Here is a 21,936-nt window from a genome sequence, read left to right on the forward strand (position 1 = left end):
CATAGATTGACTAGCTACATCCTAGAGTATTATTACTTATTACCAACGTATGAATATACAATACTATAATATAAATTAATGCATATATCTTACATATATTTGGAACTCAAAACTTTTATCATAAAAGTATGAAAATGTGTCACATTCTTCATTGTTGTTTGCTTAAATTATAAGTATTGTTAAAACAAATGATAAAATTATGTTATCCAGCCTTGTATTTTGTTATTGTTTCTTAATTATAATAAATAATAGAACAATTCTGTTGTTTATGTAACTGAAAACTGTAAAAATTCACGTAGTTTTAACTTTGTGAATTAATTAAAACATAAGTGAAAAAATGGTATACAAGTTTGAATAAAAACAATCAGTTTATTAATAGATATGAATCTGACATTAGTTGGTAAAAAGATACGATTGACTTAAAAAATGATTTGACGAATCATTTTTGGATGTTCATAAATTATCATTTGGAACGTCATATACTATAGTTTTCAATAACGATTATTAATGAATTTTACATCTTGTTTTTGACCAAATCTGTATAAACTTTTAAAATTATGATTTCAAAAGTATTGTTTATTATATATATACGCGATATGTAACATAATATTAATTATAAATTGTTGGTATACAATTTTTACACTTTTGTACTCCTGAATGCAATCGTAAAGCATTTGACGTGGCTAAGGTTATGAAACAATTTATTATTTAATAATCGTTTATTTTATGATAATTGAATTACAATAAGGACAATGCGAAATTTCGTGGGCGATATTGTAATTTGGTGAGTTTCAGTTATAAGTTTAAATGATAGTACAATTATATGTTAACAATTTTCTTTAATAAGTTAGTACAAATAATTTTGATTCATTTATCATTTTATACACAAAGAGCTGTACATTACAATTTTTAAGTTTTACAAAAATATATTGAAATTATGTTTTTTGTAGCTTATTGCTACTACTTTCAGTGAGCCTTGTTTTTGGAGTTAGTGAAGTTATTAAATCTCTTGTGAATATTGGAGAAAAGTTTTTAAAGTCTTCCTCCTACAATTGGATTATCAGATTATGTTTAAATGTATTAAGTTATGCTACTGTATTATTGCCGGGTTGCCTTATCTATAAATATGTGCGTCGTACCAAGTATATTCAAAGAGGAGGTAAATAAAAATAGTCAATAAGTTTAGAAGATTTATATATTTTTATTAGAAATGATATATATTTATTATTTTTGAGCAGGTAAAGGATGCATTCCCAGGCTGGTTCATTCATGCTTTGTGGGTCACTGTGAAACAGGACTTTTGGACTCTCCTTACACAACTACACCATCTAATCATAACCAACGTACTTTTATTCAGGATGCACTATTACTTTTATATTGTTTCTTTGGGTTATTAGTCAGTTTTTTAACATGGGGTTATTTACAAGAGAAGATAATGACTCAGGTATGATTTATTTAGTAGACATCATAGAAGTCAGAAATGTGTGGAGTTATTAACTATATCCTACATTTAAATTTAAGTTGTATATCATTTAAAATCATAATTCTGAAATTACATTACACCTACAAGTATGGTGATATAACTGCTAAATACTGCTTCTATAACTAAATGTTTCTATGATATAAAAAAATTGTTTCCGTAGGAGTATGTAGATGATGCTGGTAACAAGGATCGTTTTCAAGATTCTCAATTTTTAGTGTTTGTAAATCGGATTCTTGCATTCTTAATGTCAGGATCATATTTGATAGTTCAAAGGCAACCTCAGCACAAAGCACCGCTTTACAAATATGCATTTTGCTCTTTATCAAATATCATGAGCAGTTGGTGTCAATATGAAGCTTTAAAATTTGTTTGCTTTCCAACTCAGGTTGTTGTCAGTTTATTACTTTCTTTCTTGATTCTCATATTCAGAATTCTATTTAACATTTATGTATTTTCAGGTTTTGGCAAAAGCTTCTAAAATAATTCCAGTGATGATAATGGGAAAAATAGTTTCACATACTACATACGAGTATTATGAATATGTTACAGCTATACTTATTTGTATTGGAATGACATTGTTCATGTTAGACAATTCTGATTATAGAAATGGTAACATTTTTTATTTCATAAATGTTGATTTTTTAATTTTTTTGTTTTTGTAGATAGTTTTATGTCAATATTTTCAGATGGAGCTACTACTGTTTCTGGTATTATTCTTCTGGGAGGCTACTTACTATTAGATAGTTTTACAAGTACCTGGCAAAATGCGATATTTGTGGAATATGGTGTAACAAGTGTACAAATGATGTGTGTAGTTAATATGTTTTCCTGCTTATTAACTGCAATGTCATTATTTCAGCAGTCAAGTTTTCCTCTTATATTTTCTTTCATGACAAAGGTGATTTGAGCTGTATCTACTGGAATTATAATAATAATTGTTTAAGATGCAATCTTAATATTATGTTGTTATAGTACCCTGGATTTATTATGGACTGTTTACTCATGTCGATTTGTTCTGCAACTGGCCAGTTGTATATTTTCTATACAATTTCTAAATTTGGACCAGTAACATTTGTGATCATGATGACTCTTCGGCAGGTAATAACTTGTTTTTATAAATGTTTGTATTACTAGAACGTATGTTTAAAAAATATCATTTGTTCTTTTAGGGTTTGGCTATATTGTTGTCCTGTTTGATGTATCATCATCGCGTAACAGCTTTTGGTATAATAGGCATATTATTAGTATTGGGATCAGTGTTTTTACAAATATACTGTAACAATCGACTACGTGCTATTAAAAGACGTAGAGCTGCGGCAAATAGTATAAAAGATTAATTACAAAAAAGTAAAAGTATAGGTGAAAATTTTGGTAGAGTTTGTATATTTCATTTTTGAATGCATGTATATTTTATTAAGTATTTCTAAATCATTCATAATTTCTAGAAAGTATTGATAATGTTATTTTATCACTTGTTTTTATACATACTTTACAAACACTTGATAACTCAACCATTTATTTGTTTAATGCTAACGTAAGATGTTTATTGCATCATGATGTACTTTTGAGTAGAAAGTACTTTTAACATATGTATTAAATCAGAAACATATATTATTTATTTAAGAAATATTTATTTTATTATATATACTAGGTGTAAATACCATATATAATTGTATACATTTTGAAGAAAGATGTTAATAAAAGGAGAAACATGTCTTGAATAGAACATTTATCTCTACAAATCCTGCAATATCTTTATTTTGTTTACATATACACAATTCTTCTATTAGTATAGAATACAATATACATAAAGGTATGGAAATTAAATACTCACAAATTTTATGTCATTTCTATTTTCTCCCTTCATATATTGTATAAATTAAAATTTTAATACATATCTAGGTTTTTCACATACATTTATTTTCAATTTCTTCAATAAATAAGAAACAAGTCTTATTACAAGCAAATAACCAAATAACATATTTTTGATACATTTGTAAAGACGATAGAAGGAGACCAAGGCATTGTTTATTCTTCAGGAGATGGAGGTCGATAGATAGCTATAAGGCACAAGATGGAAATTATTAATTCAGATGCCAAAAGGACCAGTTGTATGCTACAAAGAATTACTTCTAGTCTTAGTACATAATTTTGCCAGATCAAAAAGTACAATGTTGCTAACGAGCTAGGCACAGTTAAAATAACTCCGATAAGAATTGGTAGTCCATGTTCTGTCAAGTTTCCTTTTCTTCCAAGATAAATTCTGGCACCTTCCGTAGCTATAAGGAAGAACAAAAGTGCAAACTCTGTCAATGTGGTGCTCGTGCCAGGTGAAGGTAAGTTTGCAGCTTTAAAGAATCCCATACCCAGTTCGCAAACAGCAAACATACCAAAATAAAAAGAATTTAGGTACATGAGAATTTCATACGTTAAAGAGGAACTGGCTATTGTGGGCATTCTATCAAACTTTTATCAATATACAAGAGCCATGCATGTATCGGATTTCGTATACTATTGGTTTACTCAACCTTGGTTTGTTTATCAAGAATATTCTTTCTTTTGCTGTGAATATCCATTATTATTTATCCCTTTTTAATGTAGTTGAATGGGATACCTTACCATAATCCTTTCTTTTTCTTGTTCATTCGATTCTATTAGTTTATTAAAATATACTGTTTCATTATTTCTATCATTTGTTTGCGTGCCAAGGGTAATATTGACTTTTAATCGTAAAAAATTCAACCAAGTTTCCTGTAATATGACAACATTGTTCTTATCGTTAACACTATGTCCATGAAATTAACCATTTTTAAAATTTTATTTTTAAATATGTCGTAAATACATACATGCATACGTATAGTTTCAGTAAAATAATATTTTAAAATTATCACAATGAATTGCCAATAAAATTTGTTTCTAATCAAATACCAACGAACATTACGAACGAAAAACTAACTGGTTTGGTTAGAAAGATGTAAACATGAACGAATCTATAGGATATTGAGTGACCGCAGTTATCTTTTCTGCTTGTTTCCTCGAAATGACGTTCTTTCGTTTTCTATTCTCAATGCAAGATGAACGCCCCAATCACACAAGATCATACAATAATTTATGAGCGAAATCTATTTACTAGTTATCTATTCTCATGAACGAGAAGAATCGACTCAAGGGTTCGTGGGGCAGTGTTACCAAATGATTAAAGAAGATACGTATTAAACTTGAATTAATTTGAAATATGTATCTTAATTCTACGATAGATTAATTGTACAGTAGAAAAGCTATTCGATTTTGTTATATGACTGTTAATTGTATCTTAATACTCGCAATGAATCTTCACGGTCAAAGAAACAATTTTACTTAAACACTTATTGGACCTCGAATCAATTTCGATTACGCAATATGCGTACATTGCCTTAATGAAGTTTTAATGCAAGACACATTTTTTAAAGTTATCGATCCTCTATGTGGCAAAACTAACAGCAGCGGCGTAAGATTGGCAATGGCATTTTATTTGAAGCTCTCTCGAGTACTTTGTTCGAACAAATTTCGTCAAAGTAGTCAAACAAGAAATTACAAGTATGTAGCATCGATTCCATTTTATCGAACGAAAATGAGATGCATTAACTACGACGATTCCAAGCGAGTCGTTCAGGCTATTATGATTCTCTTTTACAAGCCTAAACGTCAAGCACAAATGCATGCGAACAAATCGTTGATAACGAATGGGGAACACGAAGGTTTCTTCGGTACAATACAGAATGCTATTTTAATACTGGCAAGAATTTTCGTGATTGGATCTGTGGTCACCGGATTGGCTATCGCGTATTTGATAACACGTTTTACACACGGACACGTGTTTCCGACTATTTTACGAAAAAGTAATTACACGATTATAGTAGAAATATAACCTACGTTGAACTTCAGACCCATCTTCGTGTTAAATACGAACTGATTATTATTAATTTACTTTAACTTCCGTGCGAGATTCTATTGAAGCACGTTTTCTCTCACGACAATCATCGATTATTGCAGGTATCGAATTTCTTGGCCCGATATTCATAAAGTTCGGTCAATGGGCGTCCACTCGGAAAGACTTGTTTCCCGAGGATATATGTCGTACGCTCTCGCAATTGCAACGTATCGCTTCGCCGCATTCGTGGAGTTACACGAAGCGGCTGCTTAAATCTACTTACGGCACGAACTGGAAGAACATATTTGTGAAATTCGAGGACAAAGTGCCTATCGGATCGGGATGCTGCGCGCAGGTATAAGGATGCACAGAGGGCGCATCCGTTTCACCGACATGTTTTTCTTTCATCTAATCCGATTTGTGTCCGATCGGCAGGTGTACAAAGCATGGGTGGATCTGAATGCACGAGTCGAAGTAACGCAAAAGCCTCGAATATCTGCGATCGTGCAAAGTAAATCGGACAGGTCTTTTCGCGTAATATTACAATCCGTTATTTTTGTGGTAAAACGGACGAACGGGTGGATGAACGGAAGACTTAATTTTGTAGTAATTTTAGTTTGTGGCGGCCAGTGCAACGGGCACGGTGCCACATAATGTAAACCGAGATGCAGGGACGTAAACCGTAGGTCGATCCTCTGTCGCCGGTGATGCCCTGCACCTCGTTAAGATAAGTGACGGCCATTCGGGAAAAAACGATCCCGAGTATCGTTCCTGGAACACCGTGGGACCAGACCCACGATGGGGTTTGACTTTTCCGGCAATCGATCACCAACGTCCGAACAAACTAGTCGAATAAAGATAGGGAAAACAAAGCTTCCTTGTTTATTCTCCTATCACCCATATCTTGGTCCTAGATACCAGGATACCGATTATAAAGGAAATTTTTTGTTTACAGTTGTCGAATACTTCAAGTTCGGGTGGCTGGTCACTCTCTTCGGTAAATACGAACGGAACGTAGCGGACGGTATTAAATACACCGGGATTAATGGAAATTAATTTCCAGACAACATATTGAACGTCGACGATGAGATCCAACAGGATAACACGTACAACAGGAAACTGCAGCCGGTAGCCATAAAAATTTTACATCCTGGAATTAAAGGCCAACTGAGGTAGAATGTCACGATGCAAAGCGGAGATACGAATCGAACACTATTCATTGAATATTTCATCGATTCTTTTCCTATTGTTTATTTTAGGCGAGACCTAACCATAATGAGGGCGATTTGTAAATGCGCGATGTACGTCGTTCCCCAATTGTACTGGCTCAGTCTTACCGACTGCATCGACGAGTTTTCCCAAATAATGGACAATCAAGTGACTTTTTAACCTAATTTCGTAAACCGTACAATCACAATTACGACGGTTCTTCGATTTCATCGCGATCGTTTAACATCTCTAATCCTCGTGAAGGTGGACATGAATCTGGAAGCGACTAATTTGATGCAATTTTCCAAAAATTTCGCCGGAACGAACAACGTCATTTTCCCGTCACCGTACACCAATTTCACGCAACGTGAAATACTCGTGGAAAGTTTCCACGAGGGCGCCCCTATCGCCGATTACCTCGATCACGACGACACCAGATTCCAAGCGAAATTAGCCAAAATAGGAATCAAGACAATTTTAAAAATGGTCCGGAACGATTCAATTTGATCTGATTTGTTATATTCGATAACTATTTTTCATCGATGTGTTCTTTGACCGTGAATTTTAAATACCATCGGGAACGATCGGTGATGAATTACAGGTATTTAGAGATAATTTCATTCATTGCGACTTACATCCTGGTAACATCCTAGTTGAGACAAACTGCGCGCCAAGTGGAAGTATCTGCGCTTGGCTTTGGAAATTCATCGATCACGATTACTTACCAAACTATCCCCGATTGGTCATACTCGATTGCGGTTTGGTGGTATCGCTGAACGATCGTTGCCGCCGAAACCTTAGAGACGTTTTCCGCTCGGTACTAATGGGCAACGTACGTAAAGAAATTATACACACAACCTTCCATTGAATTTATAAAAAAATTAAATTAAATAATTTCATTTAATTCAAATTCCTATCTCTCGTTAATTATTTCAATTGATTTTAGCTGCATTCCTCAGGCGGGTCTTTTTTGACCCATCACGTTTTTACGATATATTACACATCTCTTCAACAAGAGTTATCGCAACAGATCGAAATGGATGCTTCATATTTTCTTAGTCTTTTAATTATTGGATTGTTCAGAAAGTAATTTTTTTTTTTTTTGGTGAAAATGAAACACGATTTTTTTAGAGTGTATAAACATTTTATTAAATTATATATTCTCCATTTTGGAAAACGAAATGACTTTCCGAACAACCGAATATATTGTAAAATTACCAAAAATGAGCCATTTTTAAATACCTCGAGTACACGAACGAAAGAACGCGTTGAAGTTATCGAGCCGATGTTTACTTTGTTATCGGTTTCATTTTCAGGGTGAACTGGCGGCTGAATACATTCTAGAACACAGCTCGCAGATATCTCCCGATCCGGACGGTTTCAAAAATACGATGCGCGAAATCGTGAACACTCATCTACGGAGCAACCTGAACGTAACCGGTCCTAACGTTTCAAATTCGCGTTCAGAGTACCCGGAACGATAACAAACAACTCTTCTATATCGTTTTAAATTTTTAGCAGACGAGCGTCAGCGCGATCATGACCGAATTATTTTCCGCGATGGTGCGCCACCGTGTGAAACAGGACGGATCCTTCAGCAGCGTGATCCTGAGCATCGTGGTGATCGAGGGTCTCGGACGTAGCCTCGATCCGAATATCGACATCTTCGCGGAAGTTTTGCCGTTCTTGTTCGCCAGGACGCTGCGCAACGACTAGGTCGACGAATTTTCAACGAACGACGTCGTCGTCGAGACAAGGTCGCGTGCACGAACCGGAGTATAATATCGTTACAACGACCGGGGACGAATCGTCACGTTTCAACGTTCGAGTGTTCGTGATCGATCGCCAATAATAATAATCCGAAGAAGTCGAACGTAATATAAAAATCCAGCGCTCCCGACAAGTTGTTTCGTCGAACACGTTTGGTCGGCTCGACACCGAATAAAGAACCGCGCGAGAAAATTCCTGCTTTAACGGCATTGCGTTAAACGAGTTCCGAGGAGGATTCCGATTTTAAAGCAGACCACAGAAACGTGTAATCGCAACGGACAGAATTCCGGCGAGTGACCAGTTGTCCGTGATCGCTTCCTGGTTGGTCAACGTTGGTCGATCATCTTCGGTGTAGCGATACGGTCACCGTGCACGCGTGTACGTGTTCCCTCTGTATGCGCGTGTTTTGTAGCGAGGCTGCGTTCAGTCTACTCTGGTATAGGTGCGTCACGTGCGCGTACGCCTATACTCACCGATAGGGAGGTCACACTTTTGCCCGATTCGGAGACGATTTTGCGAGAGACGATTACATTGGTGAAGAAGAGAGAGAGAGAGAGAGAGAGAGAGAGAGAGAGAGAAAATACGCTCGTTCGTAAAATTAATCGTTCGCTTCGTACCGCTCTAACGTGATTCTAGAATTGTTCTCATCACGTTTCACCCGGTACAATTGACGCGTGAACGCTTTGTTCGAATTCGGACACGATTCACGAGCGCGCTTCCTTTTGAATTTTCAGTACACCGGTTGCGATCGTTTTTAACGTTATCTCGATCGGGGGAGCGAGTGTCGAAACCGGAGGCACGAGAAAACGAATTTAAATCCACGCTCTCGCGAACGTCGAGGCCGCGAAGTTAACGATTTCGTTTCTCTCGTGTTCGTTTCCGTCGGGAGCGAGTTCGAATCGTAGGTAGCTTCGTGGCACGCGCGTACCTTTCACAGACGCGGCTAGATCATCTCTCCCGGCTAGATCTGGCCCGTTCTATGCGCGACGGTTACCGCGCAGTTCATTGCCGTCCGGTCTCACGATGTACGTGTGTCAGGAACACGTGCATCTAGACGCGCATATTTCAAGAGTCGGGCGGCGATCGATGATTTTTACAATCGCTCGATAATGCAAACTCGCTTTTACCCGCAACTCCCACCCCGTTGCCTCGACGAAAGATATATACCGTTAGAAACGAGCCGTGAAACGAGACGTCCCGAAATGTAAAATTTCGCGGGACCGAGTTTACGCGGTAGCGTGCACCGATTTCGATTGAAAATCGAGTCGAACGAAAATTGAACTCGCAGTCAAAATTGACACCGATCGCCAATCTGTTACGTTCGCTAGTACAGCGTCTCGTGTACGTATAATGTAGCGAGAAACGTACGGGGCGCGCTTCTTCTTTTTTATTCCCCAACGCTGGTCGTCTATTTACATCTATTCGTTGTGAACGTATTCCCGCTAAGGCAGGTTTGCCTTCGCCGGATAACTCGCCCGGCGAGTGGTTGTCGGCTCGCGAATTGAGCCCGTACTCGCGTTAAAGAAATTTGTAAAAGATAATAGAATCGTAAAATCACGGCGGTGGGTGGAACTCGGTTTTCCGTATCCAAGAGATTCGTTCGCCAGGAGAACCGCAACCATGACCACAATGTTGTATTGCGCCATCTGCCGAGAGTGTTGCGCTCTGTTCGGATCCCCCCACCATGCGGAGCTACCCCCTCCGTCACGAGATGCTCGGATCGCTCTCCGGGGCCACGGAACGGCGTAAGAGGAACGACGGAGCATGTAAACAGAGGACAGGGAGATAAGAGAGTTCGTCTCCGAGCGTCGCGGCAAAGCGGAGACGGACCGGGCTCGCGGCATCCGCTCCAGACCTTCTCTTCTTCCTGTCTTCGTCGTTGTCGTTACGAAAGTCGAAAGAAACCGACCAACAGAGACCTCGTTCGTTTGACCGTCGCGTGTCGTCCCGATTAATCGAATCGGGATCTCTCAGCGTCTAGACAATAGATCGATTAACGACAATTAATGCTCGTCTCGTCTCGTCACGTCTGGTTCCGTCCCATCCACACCGTAAACGTCGCGGCACTGCGCGAATCTTTACCGACACGTCTCGCAAATTGGCGAGTAAAACACGACTCTCGAGGTTGATCTTTCTCTCTCTCTCTCTTACTCTTTCTCCGCCCAGCGCGTTTTTCCTTTTCCTTTTCGTTCTCAGTCGCTCCTTTTCGTTTGCGGCGTTGTCCCTCCCCTACCCCCTGCCTTTACTCCTCCTCCTCCTCCTCCTTCACTCGTCACAACCAACGAGCAGTCGTATTTCATTCAACCGTAATAACCGATTCCACGGGGAATTTTTGAATGCTACACGGTCGAATTTCTCTTCCCCTTATCGGTTACGGTTGACTTTACCGCCGGTTCGTGCTCCACCACCACCACACCACCGTCACTACCACCACCATCGTCACCCGCTGTTGCCATTGCCACCATCACCATCCAGCGACAACGACGGCGACGGCGACGTTTGGTGTTTCTTTTTAACTGTCCCTCAGACTACGTTCACCCTCCGTAAGTACAGGAACGTTTCGTTTTTGTTTACCGGTCGATCGCCTGGCCACCTGTGATACGAGCACGCGAGTTCGACGAGATCTTTCGCGTATTTCCGGGTTCAATCTCTCCTCGTGCGCTATCCACGCGACGTTCGCCTCTCGCGTTCAGCGGGAAGAGAAATAACTTGAAACGGAACGTAGCCACGGGTGTCTGGAACAGTTAAACGCGAGTCGCGTTACGTCGCGCGCGAGCACGTGTAGTATCTAGTGGCAAACCGACGTTCACCCCAAACCGTGGGAACGGATAGCTTCGGATCGAGGAAAAACAGTCGCCCGAGTCGATTCGTACGCGATTCAATTACCGACGGATCGTTTCCCTCGTCGTCGATCTTCGTTCGTCTTTCGTTGTCCCCGGTGATACTTCCAGCATTCGTCGAGGTGCCGTTACTTTCGTTTAACAGCTACGCGAGTAGTGTAGCGATTTATTTACGCATGTGTAATGGTAGCAAAGCGAAAGAAAATCGAAACCACGGCGAGGCATGAAAGTACGGTTTCGCTGGAGTGGGATGTAATGCGGAAGGGAAGTTGGTTGCTGGTGAGAGATTTAATCGCCGGTCCTCCTTCCCGTCTCCCGCTATTTCTGAGAAATATGCGGCACGATATCGTGGAATCGATCGATATCGATGTAATTGACGATATAAGAGCGCGGGGATCGACCGATTAGGCCGGTAGTAATAATTAACCGCGACTAATGGAACGTTAAATTGGGTGTCGTCGAACGTAAATATTCAATCGACGGATACATCGCGCTAACGAGATAACCGGGCGTTCGAATCTTTTTATACTTTTTTTTTTCTTTTTTTTTTACCCGGCGTTTATTGAACTTCAGGAAGGGATAAACATTTACGTAACGTTCCAGCAGCTCGTTAGACGGCAAGGAACATTGCAAATTATACGACGGATTTTCGTATTTACACCGGCGCTTGTCGACGGTAATTGTCGTTAACATGTGGCGAAGAAGAGATTACACGTTCGCAACAAGTTGCCGTTACGAACGATATGTACACATAGAGGGAATAATTCCGGTTATCTCTTAGGGCCTCGTTCGTTTAATTGGCGCGTGGAATAGACGTTAAGTTGAAAATAATGCGACGCGAGGTAAACCAGAGGTAACACTCCGTTCGTCGTTAATGCGACCGACGGAGTCTCGTCTCCGTAACCTCTAAACTTTGAATTTCTCCGTTGTTTTGCTTCCGAGGCTAATCTCTGTTTGCTATTAGACTAGACAGCGGCGACATTCTGCCGTTTCATTATCTTGGCACACAATTACCCTCAGGCGTGTCGTTATCTGTACTGTCGTTCCTCGGTATGTACGTATACGGGGTGTGCAGTTTAAGTCGATCCGCGGGAATACGTTCAGGTAAACACGTGTCACCGGTCAATTAAAATCGAGATACCTTCCGAATCGACCAACGACACAATTAACCCGATAGAAACCCACACTCTTCGTTCCCATCGACGTGAAAATTATCAACGTCGGTTTGTGACCTCCCGCGGAAACTACATGACCGCCGTCGGGATACTTCTCGCGCGTTATCGATACTTTCGGAGAGATTCGCGCGGATCGACGCGAACGGGACACCCCGTATATAGTGCGTCCGCCCGTTTACGGTTCCCGGGCGTACACGGGTTTCTGCTTATTTAAGTAATGCGCCGCTGCGTGTCGGGGACAACGATGTCGGTTCGTCGTCGCGGACGGAAACAAGAAACGTGGAAATTCGTGCGCGTTAACTTGCTCGCGAGTAAAGATTCAGCGTCAGGAGGCGCGCGAGTCGTTCTTCACGTTAACGGGCGTACCGGTGGTAACTTGGATAGCGGTATACTTCGTTAAAGTCCGCCCGGTGGAGCGATACCGTGTTCGTTTCGGTGAGCTTTCGAAAGCACGGTTTCGCCCTTGCGCGGCAAGGGCAGGCGTATCGCGTTGTTGTTTACGTAGCTAAATAAAATGGAGAAATAAATAAAAATAAAAAAATGAAAAAAAAATAAAAATAAAAAAAAAAGGAAAAAGCATCCATTCGCGACGAACGATATTTGCCATTCTCGAACAATCGTTTCGCGTTGGTGGTAGGATCGGTGGGGGGTAGAGGTTCGCGATTTTACCCGGCGAGGCGATATCGTATATGGGGCCCCCTAATTAGATATATCGCGATACGTGATACGCGCACGAGCGTTCTCTCTCCTCGACGCGTGTAACAGCTTCGAGATTAGCGAGTCGCGGCGGGGTCATCGCCGACGACACGCGTTATCGACGCACGCTGCAAATAATAGAAACGCGGCTCCGTAAATAACACTGGGGCACTCAGTCAACCTCGAGTGGACGCAGAAGAGGCGCGCGGCGCGCTCGTTTCGCGACCGTTTCTTCTTCTCTCTCTCTCTCTCTCTCTCTCTCTCTCTCTCTCTCTCTCTCTCTCTCTCTCTCTCTCTCCTTTCCTTTTTACGCGCTTTTATCCGCGATCCGTGCTACGTACGCGCGCGCGCGCGCACGCACGCGCACGCGTGTGTATTACCTGTGCCTCGATTTATCGCTCGCGCGCGGCGTTTCGCTTCTTCTGCCGTTCCCTTCTACCCGTGCCGCGTGTTTCGCTCGCAAAATCGAGCTACAAGAAGCGGCTCCTCTATCAATTTCCTGCTTCGTACGCGTTTCTCTCCGCCCTGGATGAAACCCACCTATCCATGATTTATGACTCTCGTGTGGATCCTCCATGTACGTACGGTGGCACGCCACTTGTGACCGCGTATTGTAAGACGAGCACACGTCGATCCGCGCGGCGAAAGTACTCACGGGTGCACCGCGCCGCGATAACGAAAGTCCGCGGCGATAATAATGGATCGTTTATCGAGGGGGCCGGTGTTCGGGCCCACACGACGTGCCGCGCGTGTTCTACGCGTAAAAGTCACAGTAACGGGGCAGAGATATGAATTATTGACTCGTTCAATCGACGTTTAGACGAACGATGAAAATATTTTCGAATTTTCGCGCGGGCGATCGAACGATGAATTTTTGAAGGAAAAAAAAACAAAAAAAAATAAACAAACAATCGGTTAACCGGAAAATTTCGATTTCTGCGACCCGAGCGGCTCGGTAATTTTTTAAATTCGATTTTTCGTTCGTACGTGTGTTTCCCGCGCTTTTTTTCGAAACTACGTCGCGGTTATTTACACCGTTCGCTCGAAACCCGTTCTTTTAAATATTCCTGGCTTTGTTCAGGAATCACTTCTTACGCAGAATGCAATATCGCCGTTCACGATATTATGAAATTATTGTACAATAATACCGATTGCGATATCTACACGATAAAACTGTAAATTATGTTCACCGTTTTTCGCATTATCGTTTTTTATTGCCGTGTAATCGTACCGAGTCACCGTCGTTATCGAGAATTCGTAAATATTTGTGTTGGCGTTTCACAATGCGTAAATTCTTACGGCGTTTCCGCAGGAGTTTCGGCGCAGCGTTTCGAGATGTTGCTATTGAGCGTCTGGTTCGAAGTGATCGCAGCGGCACTATTGGCGATATTGATCCTTGCCACTAGCTACCGACCAGCCTGGTGGTTCTGGACCGGAGCTACTCACAAGAATAGCGGTGAGTTCAACACCGAGAGAAAAACGATCGTGTCTCGAAATGAAATTTCGAAATTATATTTTAAGTCGATAGAAGCGTGTGTTCGTTCGATTCGTGGCTGCGTTCGCATTTTTGTGATCCCCCTCCGCGAAGATAAATGTCGAAAAACGATACAAATTGTCTCGAACGTAAATATACAGTGTCTTGGGATCATTTGAATATTCACCTTGTTTATCGTTGTACGCAAAAACGTCTCAGGACGAAATTACGTTATTTCAAGGGACATAACATTTTTTAATAATTAGTAATTCAATAATAACTTAATAACGAATAATTTAATAGTAACATTTGAAATAATTTCATTTAATTTAAATTCTTATCTCTCGTTAATTATTTCAATTGACTCTAGCTGCGTTCCTCAGGCGGGTCTTTTTCGACCCATATATTCTTACGATATATTGTATTGGGTTGTCATTTAGTTTTTTTCTGGCGAAAATGAAACACGATTTTTTCAGAGCGTACAAACATTTTATTAAATTACATATTCTCCATTTTGGAAAACGAAATTAATTTCCAAACAACCCAATAATTACCATTCGACGCAAATATGGTTATTAAAATTTATTTTTCCATGCTCTGCAAGCTTCTCGGAAGAAAGATGTACGAAAACCTTGAAATCTGGTTAAAAAGTGACTTTAAGAAAAAATTCACTACATTGTTACACGCGTCCCTTGAAACAGCGTAACTTTGTCCCGAGAAGTTATTTCGTACGACGATAAACAAGCCAGATATTTAGGTGATCCCATTTAACCGGGACACCCTGTATACACGGTGTCTCGGCCGATATTACCATTTTGATTTACAACGCTATTATTATCCGTACATGTATTAACACTTTCTTACACAGAATGTCAAGCTGCATAATGTATTGGAAAACATTGAAAAAAAAACAAACAAAAAACAACGTCGACCTTCACGGGTCCTTTGCGCCTATGAAAAAAAATTAATAACGTATGTACATATTAAGTTTATACGTTGGAGAAATTTGTATCGACCTGCACATCTGAAAAGGGTCGAATTACCATAGTCGAGAGGGATAATGTACGCGCCGCGTCCGGTGTCTACGGGGTCAAAGGGACCCACACGGATCCCCCATAGACGCTTCTTTCCTTCTTTCCTAGCGCTCCCTTCGAGCCGTGTACAAAAAGAAAGAAAGCGAGGAAATTGTGCTTTATAGAGGACGTGTTCGAAGCGACCTTCAATTTGAAGCGAGCGACGCCGTGTGTACGGTCACGGTCCCCTTTCTAAGCGTGGAGAGCTCGTGGTTATGCGCGACAAGGTCGCGCTGTAATCGCGTCCTTCAACCTTAGAAACGACTTTCTTGCGCGCGGCGAGAAGAAACCTTAAGGTTTCAGCGCAAAGTTTCACTCGCCGGGCGTAGAAATCGGATTCTTTCGTGTACGCGCGACGCGACCGTTTAAAAAGTAGGTGTTTGTTTTTTTTTTCTATTTTTCCCCCCGACGGTTAGCATCTACGGGCGACGAGAAACACAGGAGAAAATTTCGAACGGTGTCCGACGTGCCTGGACCGTGTTCACTACCGATCCTTGGAACCAGGTGGATATTCTCTTGTTTCGGTCATTATCGACTGAACAAGGTGCACGATGCTTACAAAGGTAAGAAGTTTGGCCATCGTTCGTTTTCGTCGAAAATTACCGAACAAAGCCAACGTTGGTAAGAGAGAGACGTATCGGTCGATACAGTTCGACGGTCTCTATAAAAAAGTATTGATTCACGAACGTCGAGGAATCGTCGATTTGAGAGATATTTTAATTCGAACACTGGCGAGAAACCCCTCTCTCACTGACGTTAGGGCTTTGTTTACCGAAGCCACGTGTAATAATATATCGTTTTGCTCGACTTCTCGTAAGATAAAGGAATCGAATATTTCTGACAACGCGATTTATTTCTACGTATCGACCGAAGACGATAGCCGCTCGTAATATTCTTCGTAATAATTGCCTGCAACGACGAGAACGATCGAGATAACATAGAAACGTTTGAAACTCTTAAGGATTATTAATAATAATAATTGCCTTTCGTTCGTAATCCTTTTTCCAATGGGAGACAACGCGTTTAGCCGAAACGTTGAAATAAATCGTAATAGGTTGCTGCATGAGTTCTGTTCGTACGGTCGGTGTTTTTATATACGATCAGAGGCGTAGCGCTAATTCCACATAGGTGCGAAACTGTAGTAAATTACGATGGAAAGTACATACTTAGTTTAATCCTTTCGCTGCTTAGCCGGTACGAGCGAGCCGAATTTTGCTATAGTGTTCAGAAGTGACGCGACCGTACGTTGCGCTTGTAGTATAAAAACAAACGGATCGTATTATAAGAGTATCTCCGCGAGCAATAGAAAAATACGAGGACCAAAATATTCAGTTCCTTTGTAAACTGGTCACGAGTTTATTGCGTGTCAAACTGCAGAACGTGGTGAAGGAATAAGACGAAGTGTTTTCCGGTTTACCGGATGCGGTAAGTGCGACAAAATTTTTGTTGTCTAAAAGCAGTTCGCAAAAGCAACACGTGGTGTCCCCAGCGTACAGATGGGCAAAAAAATGAGATGACACGTGACAACTGTCGTTAAGATTGTAACGTTCGCTCGTGGCAAAGTTTACCGTACTAGAATCGATCATTGAACATTGAAAAGCGTATTTCGTAAAAAAAAAGTGAATATTCTTAGTATCGCGTATCCTTCTTCTGGTAAGCGGTGAAAGTGTTAAGCTAATGAACAGAACTTACGCAACAAATCTAATACACTCAACCCTCCTATAAGACGGTGAATAAATTTTGACAGTCCTATAATCCGGTTTTCGTATAGCACGATTTGATAATCTTTGGATAATCTTCAAATAATCTTCGTATAGCCTTTTTTAGTACGGTTTCGACGCAAACGAATCAATCGTGTTATGGGTGGAGCTCGAGTGTACTTTCTCGTTTTATCGTCGTCTGAGGATAGGTCGTTTCTCTGTAAAATATAATATTTTAACATAGCGCGTCGTTTCTCATTCAAGAATAGATCTGAATCAACGATATGGGCCGGTGTGCAAGGAAGAGGCATTATGGAACTTCCCGGTGATCTCGGTGTTCTCGCGACACGACATCGAGGCCGTCTTCAGACGTAGCTCGAGATACCCGCTTCGTCCTCCCCAGGAGGTCATATCCCATTACCGACGGAGCCGTCGGGATCGTTACACGAATCTTGGCTTAGTCAACGAGTGAGTAAATCGTCCCGGCGACGCGCCCGGGAGGTCGAGGTCAAGTTTAATACGAGTACTATCGACGGTTTTTTATATTTGTACTGGACCCGTGTATGTTTGCAATCAGTAGGGGAAGGACAGATTAATTTACGAATGTGATTAGTCCATTGTCTCGACAATTGTCGCTAAATATCGCGGGAGAAAGCGCCGTTAACGATCGAGCAATGTTTTAAATTTGAAACTGTTAAGACGTAAAAATAATTAGGAATAACGACGACTTGGAAAATTGATTTATTATCGACGTAGTCATCGGTACGTTGGTTGCATTCCGGGAAATTCCCAAGTCGTCGTTGGTCCTCGTCTAGACATTTGGGTGCGACGCATGTTGGCAGGAATCGTCCGTTTCTCTCCCCCCGTGGCCAAGCAACCCCCGCTCACCCCATAACTACCAATCCTGTACTCATTTTCCCTTTCCATCACCTTCCACACCACCAGTCAAAACGAGGGACGCGTCAACGGGCGAGAAAAGGAAGGAGAAATCGTGAGATTCACGCATACCTCCAAACAGTAAACACCTATACATCTAGTCAAGTGTCTTTCTACAAATACCGGTCCATCTTAATAATTTACTCACACAAATTTAACTAGATATGTGAGAACTCACAGCACTATACGATATCACTATTACGATTGCGAGTTGCGACAGAAACTGTCCAAACTATGGTAGTAGTAGTTACTAGGTAGTACTACTACAGTTACAACTTCACTTTGGTAGTTCTACTGCAGTTACAACTTCACTTTGGTAGTTTTACTGTAGTTACAACTTCACTTTGGTAGTTTTACTGTAATGATAACTTCACTTTGGTAGTTTTACTATAATGATAACTTCATTGTGGTAGTTCTACTATAGTCACAACTTCACATTGGTAGTTCTACTATAATGATAACTTCACTTTGGTAGTTCTACCATAGTGTTATACATTGCGGGATAACGAACGGTCAATGATCGAGTAAGTTGGAAGAAAAAAAGCTCGATCCAGGTCAAATCGATCGCTTTGGTAGTTACGCTGTAGGGTTAGGGTTCCCATCCGGCTCGTTACGGGCAAATATGTGTTACGGTTCGATCGGGACTCTGACGTAAGCGGCGACGCCGGAATTCGACCGTATTTAAAGCGTTTAACACGTACAAAACGACTCCATAGACAGGGGCAAGCATGGCACGATCTTCGGACCGCTCTTACGTCAGAACTGACCGGGGCCAGCACCGTCCTTGGCTTCTTCCCGGCGCTGAACATCGTCGCCGATTCGTTCGTCGATTTGATACGCCGACGGAGAACCGGCCACCTTGTGGCCGGTTTCGAGGAGCTCGCCTACAAAATGGGCCTCGAAAGTAAGCATTGTCGATCAATTTTTTTCTTTTCTTTTTTTTTCTTTTCCAAATTTACAAACAAATTTTCATTCTGATGTATTTCAGGTACCTGCACGTTGATCCTGGGTCGACACCTCGGTTTCCTGAAGCCAGATTCCAGCAGCTCGGTCACGTCGAGGTTAGCGGAAGCTGTCCGGGTCCACTTCACGGCCTCGCGCGACGCCTTTTACGGTTTGCCGCTTTGGAAGCTGTTACCGACGTCCGCGTACAAACAGCTGATAGAGAGCGAGGACACCATATACAAGTACGTGAGCTCGACGAATCGTGTAGACGTTTCGTGGCCGATCCCCCCGTTAAAAGTTCCGTCTCTCAGTATAATTTCAGAGATCATCGAGGCCACGATACGGGAGCAACGTGACGACGCTAAGGACGAATCGGTGGAGGCTGTCTTTCAGTCCATACTGCGCCAAAAGAATCTCGATGTACGGGACAAGAAGGCAGCCATCGTTGACTTCATCGCGGCTGGGATTCACACGGTGAGAGGATCCACGGATCTTCCTCTCCACGGGAATATTTCTTCCTTTGATCCTGGATCCGCTCGAAATCATCGGTTCCAACCGCTTTTGCAAGGAAATTTACCCTGGGTCTTCTCTGACCCGGATCGCTCACGCTAACGTCATCACAACTTTCTGTGGAAATTAGAAAAAGTAAAACAATAGTCTTTACTCGAAGTATATGCGCGAGGTCGAATGAAGGGTCTCTTTGGACCCACGCGTGGTCTATATCTCGTAGTCGTCCAACTCGCTGCCACTTCGAGGATCAATTCCACGGAGTGTTTTTCGAAGACGTCACCTGTTCCATTCTCAGCTACGATTCACCTACGAACGTTTTTGTAAATGATTTTTTTCCTCGCTCATGAATATGTATTACTTTAATACATTGTAATATGTTGGTAACTCTGGCGTTAATTCGTGTAATTTCTTTCCCACAGCTCGGGAACACCCTGGTGTTTCTGTTCGATTTGATTGGTCGCAATCCGAAGGTGCAGGCCAATCTCTACGAGGAGGCGTGCTCGTTGGCACCACCAGGCTGCGATCTGACTATTGAGAATTTACGGAAGGCCAAGTACCTGCGTGCCTGCATCACTGAGTCGTTTCGGTACGTATTGCGTTCACACATGCCCATTCGTTGAAATAAAACACTGTTTTGCGTTTAGGGTGATTCCCACAACCACGTGCGTCGCGCGTATACTGGACGAGCCCATCGAGCTGAGCGGGTATCATCTTACCGCTGGGGTGAGTATAATTTCTCCAACCCAGTGAGCCAAGTTTAAAGAATTTTATTTCGATTCGTAGACGGTGGTTATTCTACATACCTGGATAGCGGGCCTGAAGGAGGAGAATTTTAAAGACGCCAGCAAGTATTTACCCGATAGGTGGCTGAATCCCGTGACTCCTCATTCGCCATTGTTGGTTGCACCTTTCGGGGTAGGCAGGAGGATATGCCCGGGTAAACGTTTCGTGGAACTCGCGTTGCAGCTTATCCTGGCAAAGGTTTTGTATCTGTCGATCTGCAAAGGTCTTACTTCTTTTTATACAAATAATCAATATTTGTGAACAATTAGTATGGAACAGAGACATTATGCAAGTCCTACTCGGTGTCACGCGCACCGAATAAATTCAAAGACGATTTCCTCGAGATGGAAGGCCGGTACTGAGAAATTCTACTTCACATTTTTTTATTTATTTTTACACAACGAATCATCCTCCGTTAGACTGCACTTTGTCTCCATCCTGTATCTGTCCGTGTTCTTCGACACCGATACGCACTACATACCGATGTATTTTCTCTTCACGCAGATTATACTGGAATTCGAGATCGTCGTGGACGAGGACCTTGGTTTACAATTCGAATTCATCCTCGCGCCCCAGAGTCCCGTGTTCCTTGGATTCCGTGATCGTCCACGGAGATTATAACCCCGGTTGTTCGATACTTTCCGTCGATGTGTGTGTTCGTGTGCGTGTATGCGTGTGTGTGAGAGAGATAGACAGACAGATAGAGAGAGATATATATATATAAAGAGATACAAACGCTTATTTAATTTCTCGAAACCTCTGAGGTGGTTTCGTTGTTCGATGTTCGGTTGTTATTTTACGTTTGCATTGTTTGTAACATGTTTAATTCGTTGAAATGTAAGTTTTGTTCATCCGTTCAAGATATTTATCGTTACGCACAGATATTCTAGTATTTATATTTAATCGTTCGCGCGTCTGTTGAGCTCTTCTTGTTTTGTATAACTTCCACGTCGAAGGTATCACGTGTCGCGAGTGAAGTTTACGTAAAAGTAAGACGATCCGGCGCACGTTTTCCAATCAGACGCGTAAGAGTTTTATTTACGTTCGCGTTGTGGAATCGAACGTTTGTATTTGGTTAGAATTATCGAGATCCGTTGGCTGTTGTTACTTTCGAAAGTTACCGAAATTTCGAAATCGAGGAACGCTACTAAAAAACGATTCCACAGTGTCCGCGTGTCGCGTGGATGTAAGAACCACTTACGCGGCCGAACGTGTTTCTTCTTTTCTTTTCACACAGTGTATAATATATGTAGATACTACTTGTTGAATATAACGATAAACGCGCCGAAATTCGAACGTGAGAACGTGTTACGATTATTCATTGGTCTCCCCCCACTCTCACCCCTGTCCCTTACCGGTAAGTAATCCACCCGTCCTGTAATTATTTTTCAATCATTCTTCTTTATTCAGGTTCATACGAGAGCGTCGCGTC

At 41.6% G+C, this 21,936-nt stretch overlaps 4 protein-coding genes and 1 long non-coding RNA gene across 13 annotated transcripts; 3 read left to right on the plus strand and 2 right to left on the minus strand.

Moving 5' to 3' along the window:
* Nucleotides 1-105: 105 nt before the first annotated feature.
* LOC143145595 (adenosine 3'-phospho 5'-phosphosulfate transporter 1) lies at nt 106-3,057 on the plus strand. 2 transcript variants are annotated; one of them, XM_076309117.1, is made up of 8 exons: nt 106-126; nt 971-1,159; nt 1,239-1,444; nt 1,644-1,868; nt 1,942-2,092; nt 2,170-2,381; nt 2,456-2,581; nt 2,653-3,057. In XM_076309117.1, coding segments are annotated over exons 1-8 (1,278 nt in total). In that variant the 5' UTR covers nt 106-125; the 3' UTR covers nt 2,821-3,057. The 2 variants fall into 2 exon arrangements, with proteins under 2 accessions (XP_076165232.1, XP_076165231.1); XM_076309116.1 differs by lacking the exon at nt 106-126 and adding an exon at nt 500-784 and having other exon boundaries at nt 951-1,159.
* A 325-nt stretch (nt 3,058-3,382) lies between these two features.
* LOC143146210 (transmembrane protein 216) lies at nt 3,383-3,969 on the minus strand. The gene has a single exon (XM_076310295.1). It carries the CDS (start codon nt 3,938-3,940, stop codon nt 3,512-3,514), a length of 429 nt encoding a protein of 142 aa, XP_076166410.1. The 5' UTR covers nt 3,941-3,969; the 3' UTR covers nt 3,383-3,511.
* On the minus strand, nt 3,625-6,101 carry LOC143146211 (uncharacterized). 2 transcript variants are annotated; one of them, XR_012991852.1, is made up of 3 exons: nt 5,396-6,101; nt 4,012-4,234; nt 3,625-3,762 (listed from the first exon to the last, which is right to left on the minus strand). It is a non-coding gene; the product is annotated as an uncharacterized LOC143146211 (long non-coding RNA). The 2 variants fall into 2 exon arrangements; XR_012991853.1 differs by lacking the exons at nt 3,625-3,762; nt 5,396-6,101 and adding an exon at nt 4,330-5,254 and having other exon boundaries at nt 4,051-4,234.
* Nucleotides 5,467-8,372, plus strand: LOC143146147 (putative aarF domain-containing protein kinase 2; the record flags this gene model as incomplete). Its single annotated transcript, XM_076310158.1, has 9 exons — nt 5,467-5,748; nt 5,829-6,036; nt 6,157-6,390; nt 6,457-6,565; nt 6,653-6,770; nt 6,867-7,088; nt 7,204-7,434; nt 7,919-8,050; nt 8,124-8,372. Coding segments are annotated over 9 exons (1,731 nt in total), but the record flags the coding sequence as incomplete, so codon positions are not given.
* A 2,367-nt stretch (nt 8,373-10,739) lies between these two features.
* On the plus strand, nt 10,740-21,855 carry Shd (cytochrome P450 family 24 subfamily A member shade). 7 transcript variants are annotated; one of them, XM_076310289.1, is made up of 11 exons: nt 13,342-13,660; nt 14,396-14,539; nt 16,047-16,193; nt 17,600-17,798; nt 18,983-19,170; nt 19,255-19,453; nt 19,523-19,685; nt 20,141-20,307; nt 20,366-20,444; nt 20,505-20,702; nt 21,009-21,855. In XM_076310289.1, exons 2-11 carry the CDS (start codon nt 14,419-14,421, stop codon nt 21,123-21,125), a joined length of 1,578 nt encoding a protein of 525 aa, XP_076166404.1. In that variant the 5' UTR covers nt 13,342-13,660; nt 14,396-14,418; the 3' UTR covers nt 21,126-21,855. The 7 variants fall into 7 exon arrangements, with proteins under 7 accessions (XP_076166408.1, XP_076166403.1, XP_076166409.1 ...); XM_076310293.1 differs by lacking the exon at nt 13,342-13,660 and adding an exon at nt 10,740-10,915 and having other exon boundaries at nt 19,255-19,685; XM_076310288.1 differs by lacking the exon at nt 13,342-13,660 and adding an exon at nt 11,172-11,334 and having other exon boundaries at nt 19,255-19,685.
* Nucleotides 21,856-21,936: the final 81 nt, after the last annotated feature.

The sequence above is a fragment of the Ptiloglossa arizonensis genome, chromosome 4 (genome assembly GCF_051014685.1).
Source record: "Ptiloglossa arizonensis isolate GNS036 chromosome 4, iyPtiAriz1_principal, whole genome shotgun sequence".
Lineage (NCBI taxonomy): Eukaryota > Metazoa > Arthropoda > Insecta > Hymenoptera > Colletidae > Ptiloglossa > Ptiloglossa arizonensis.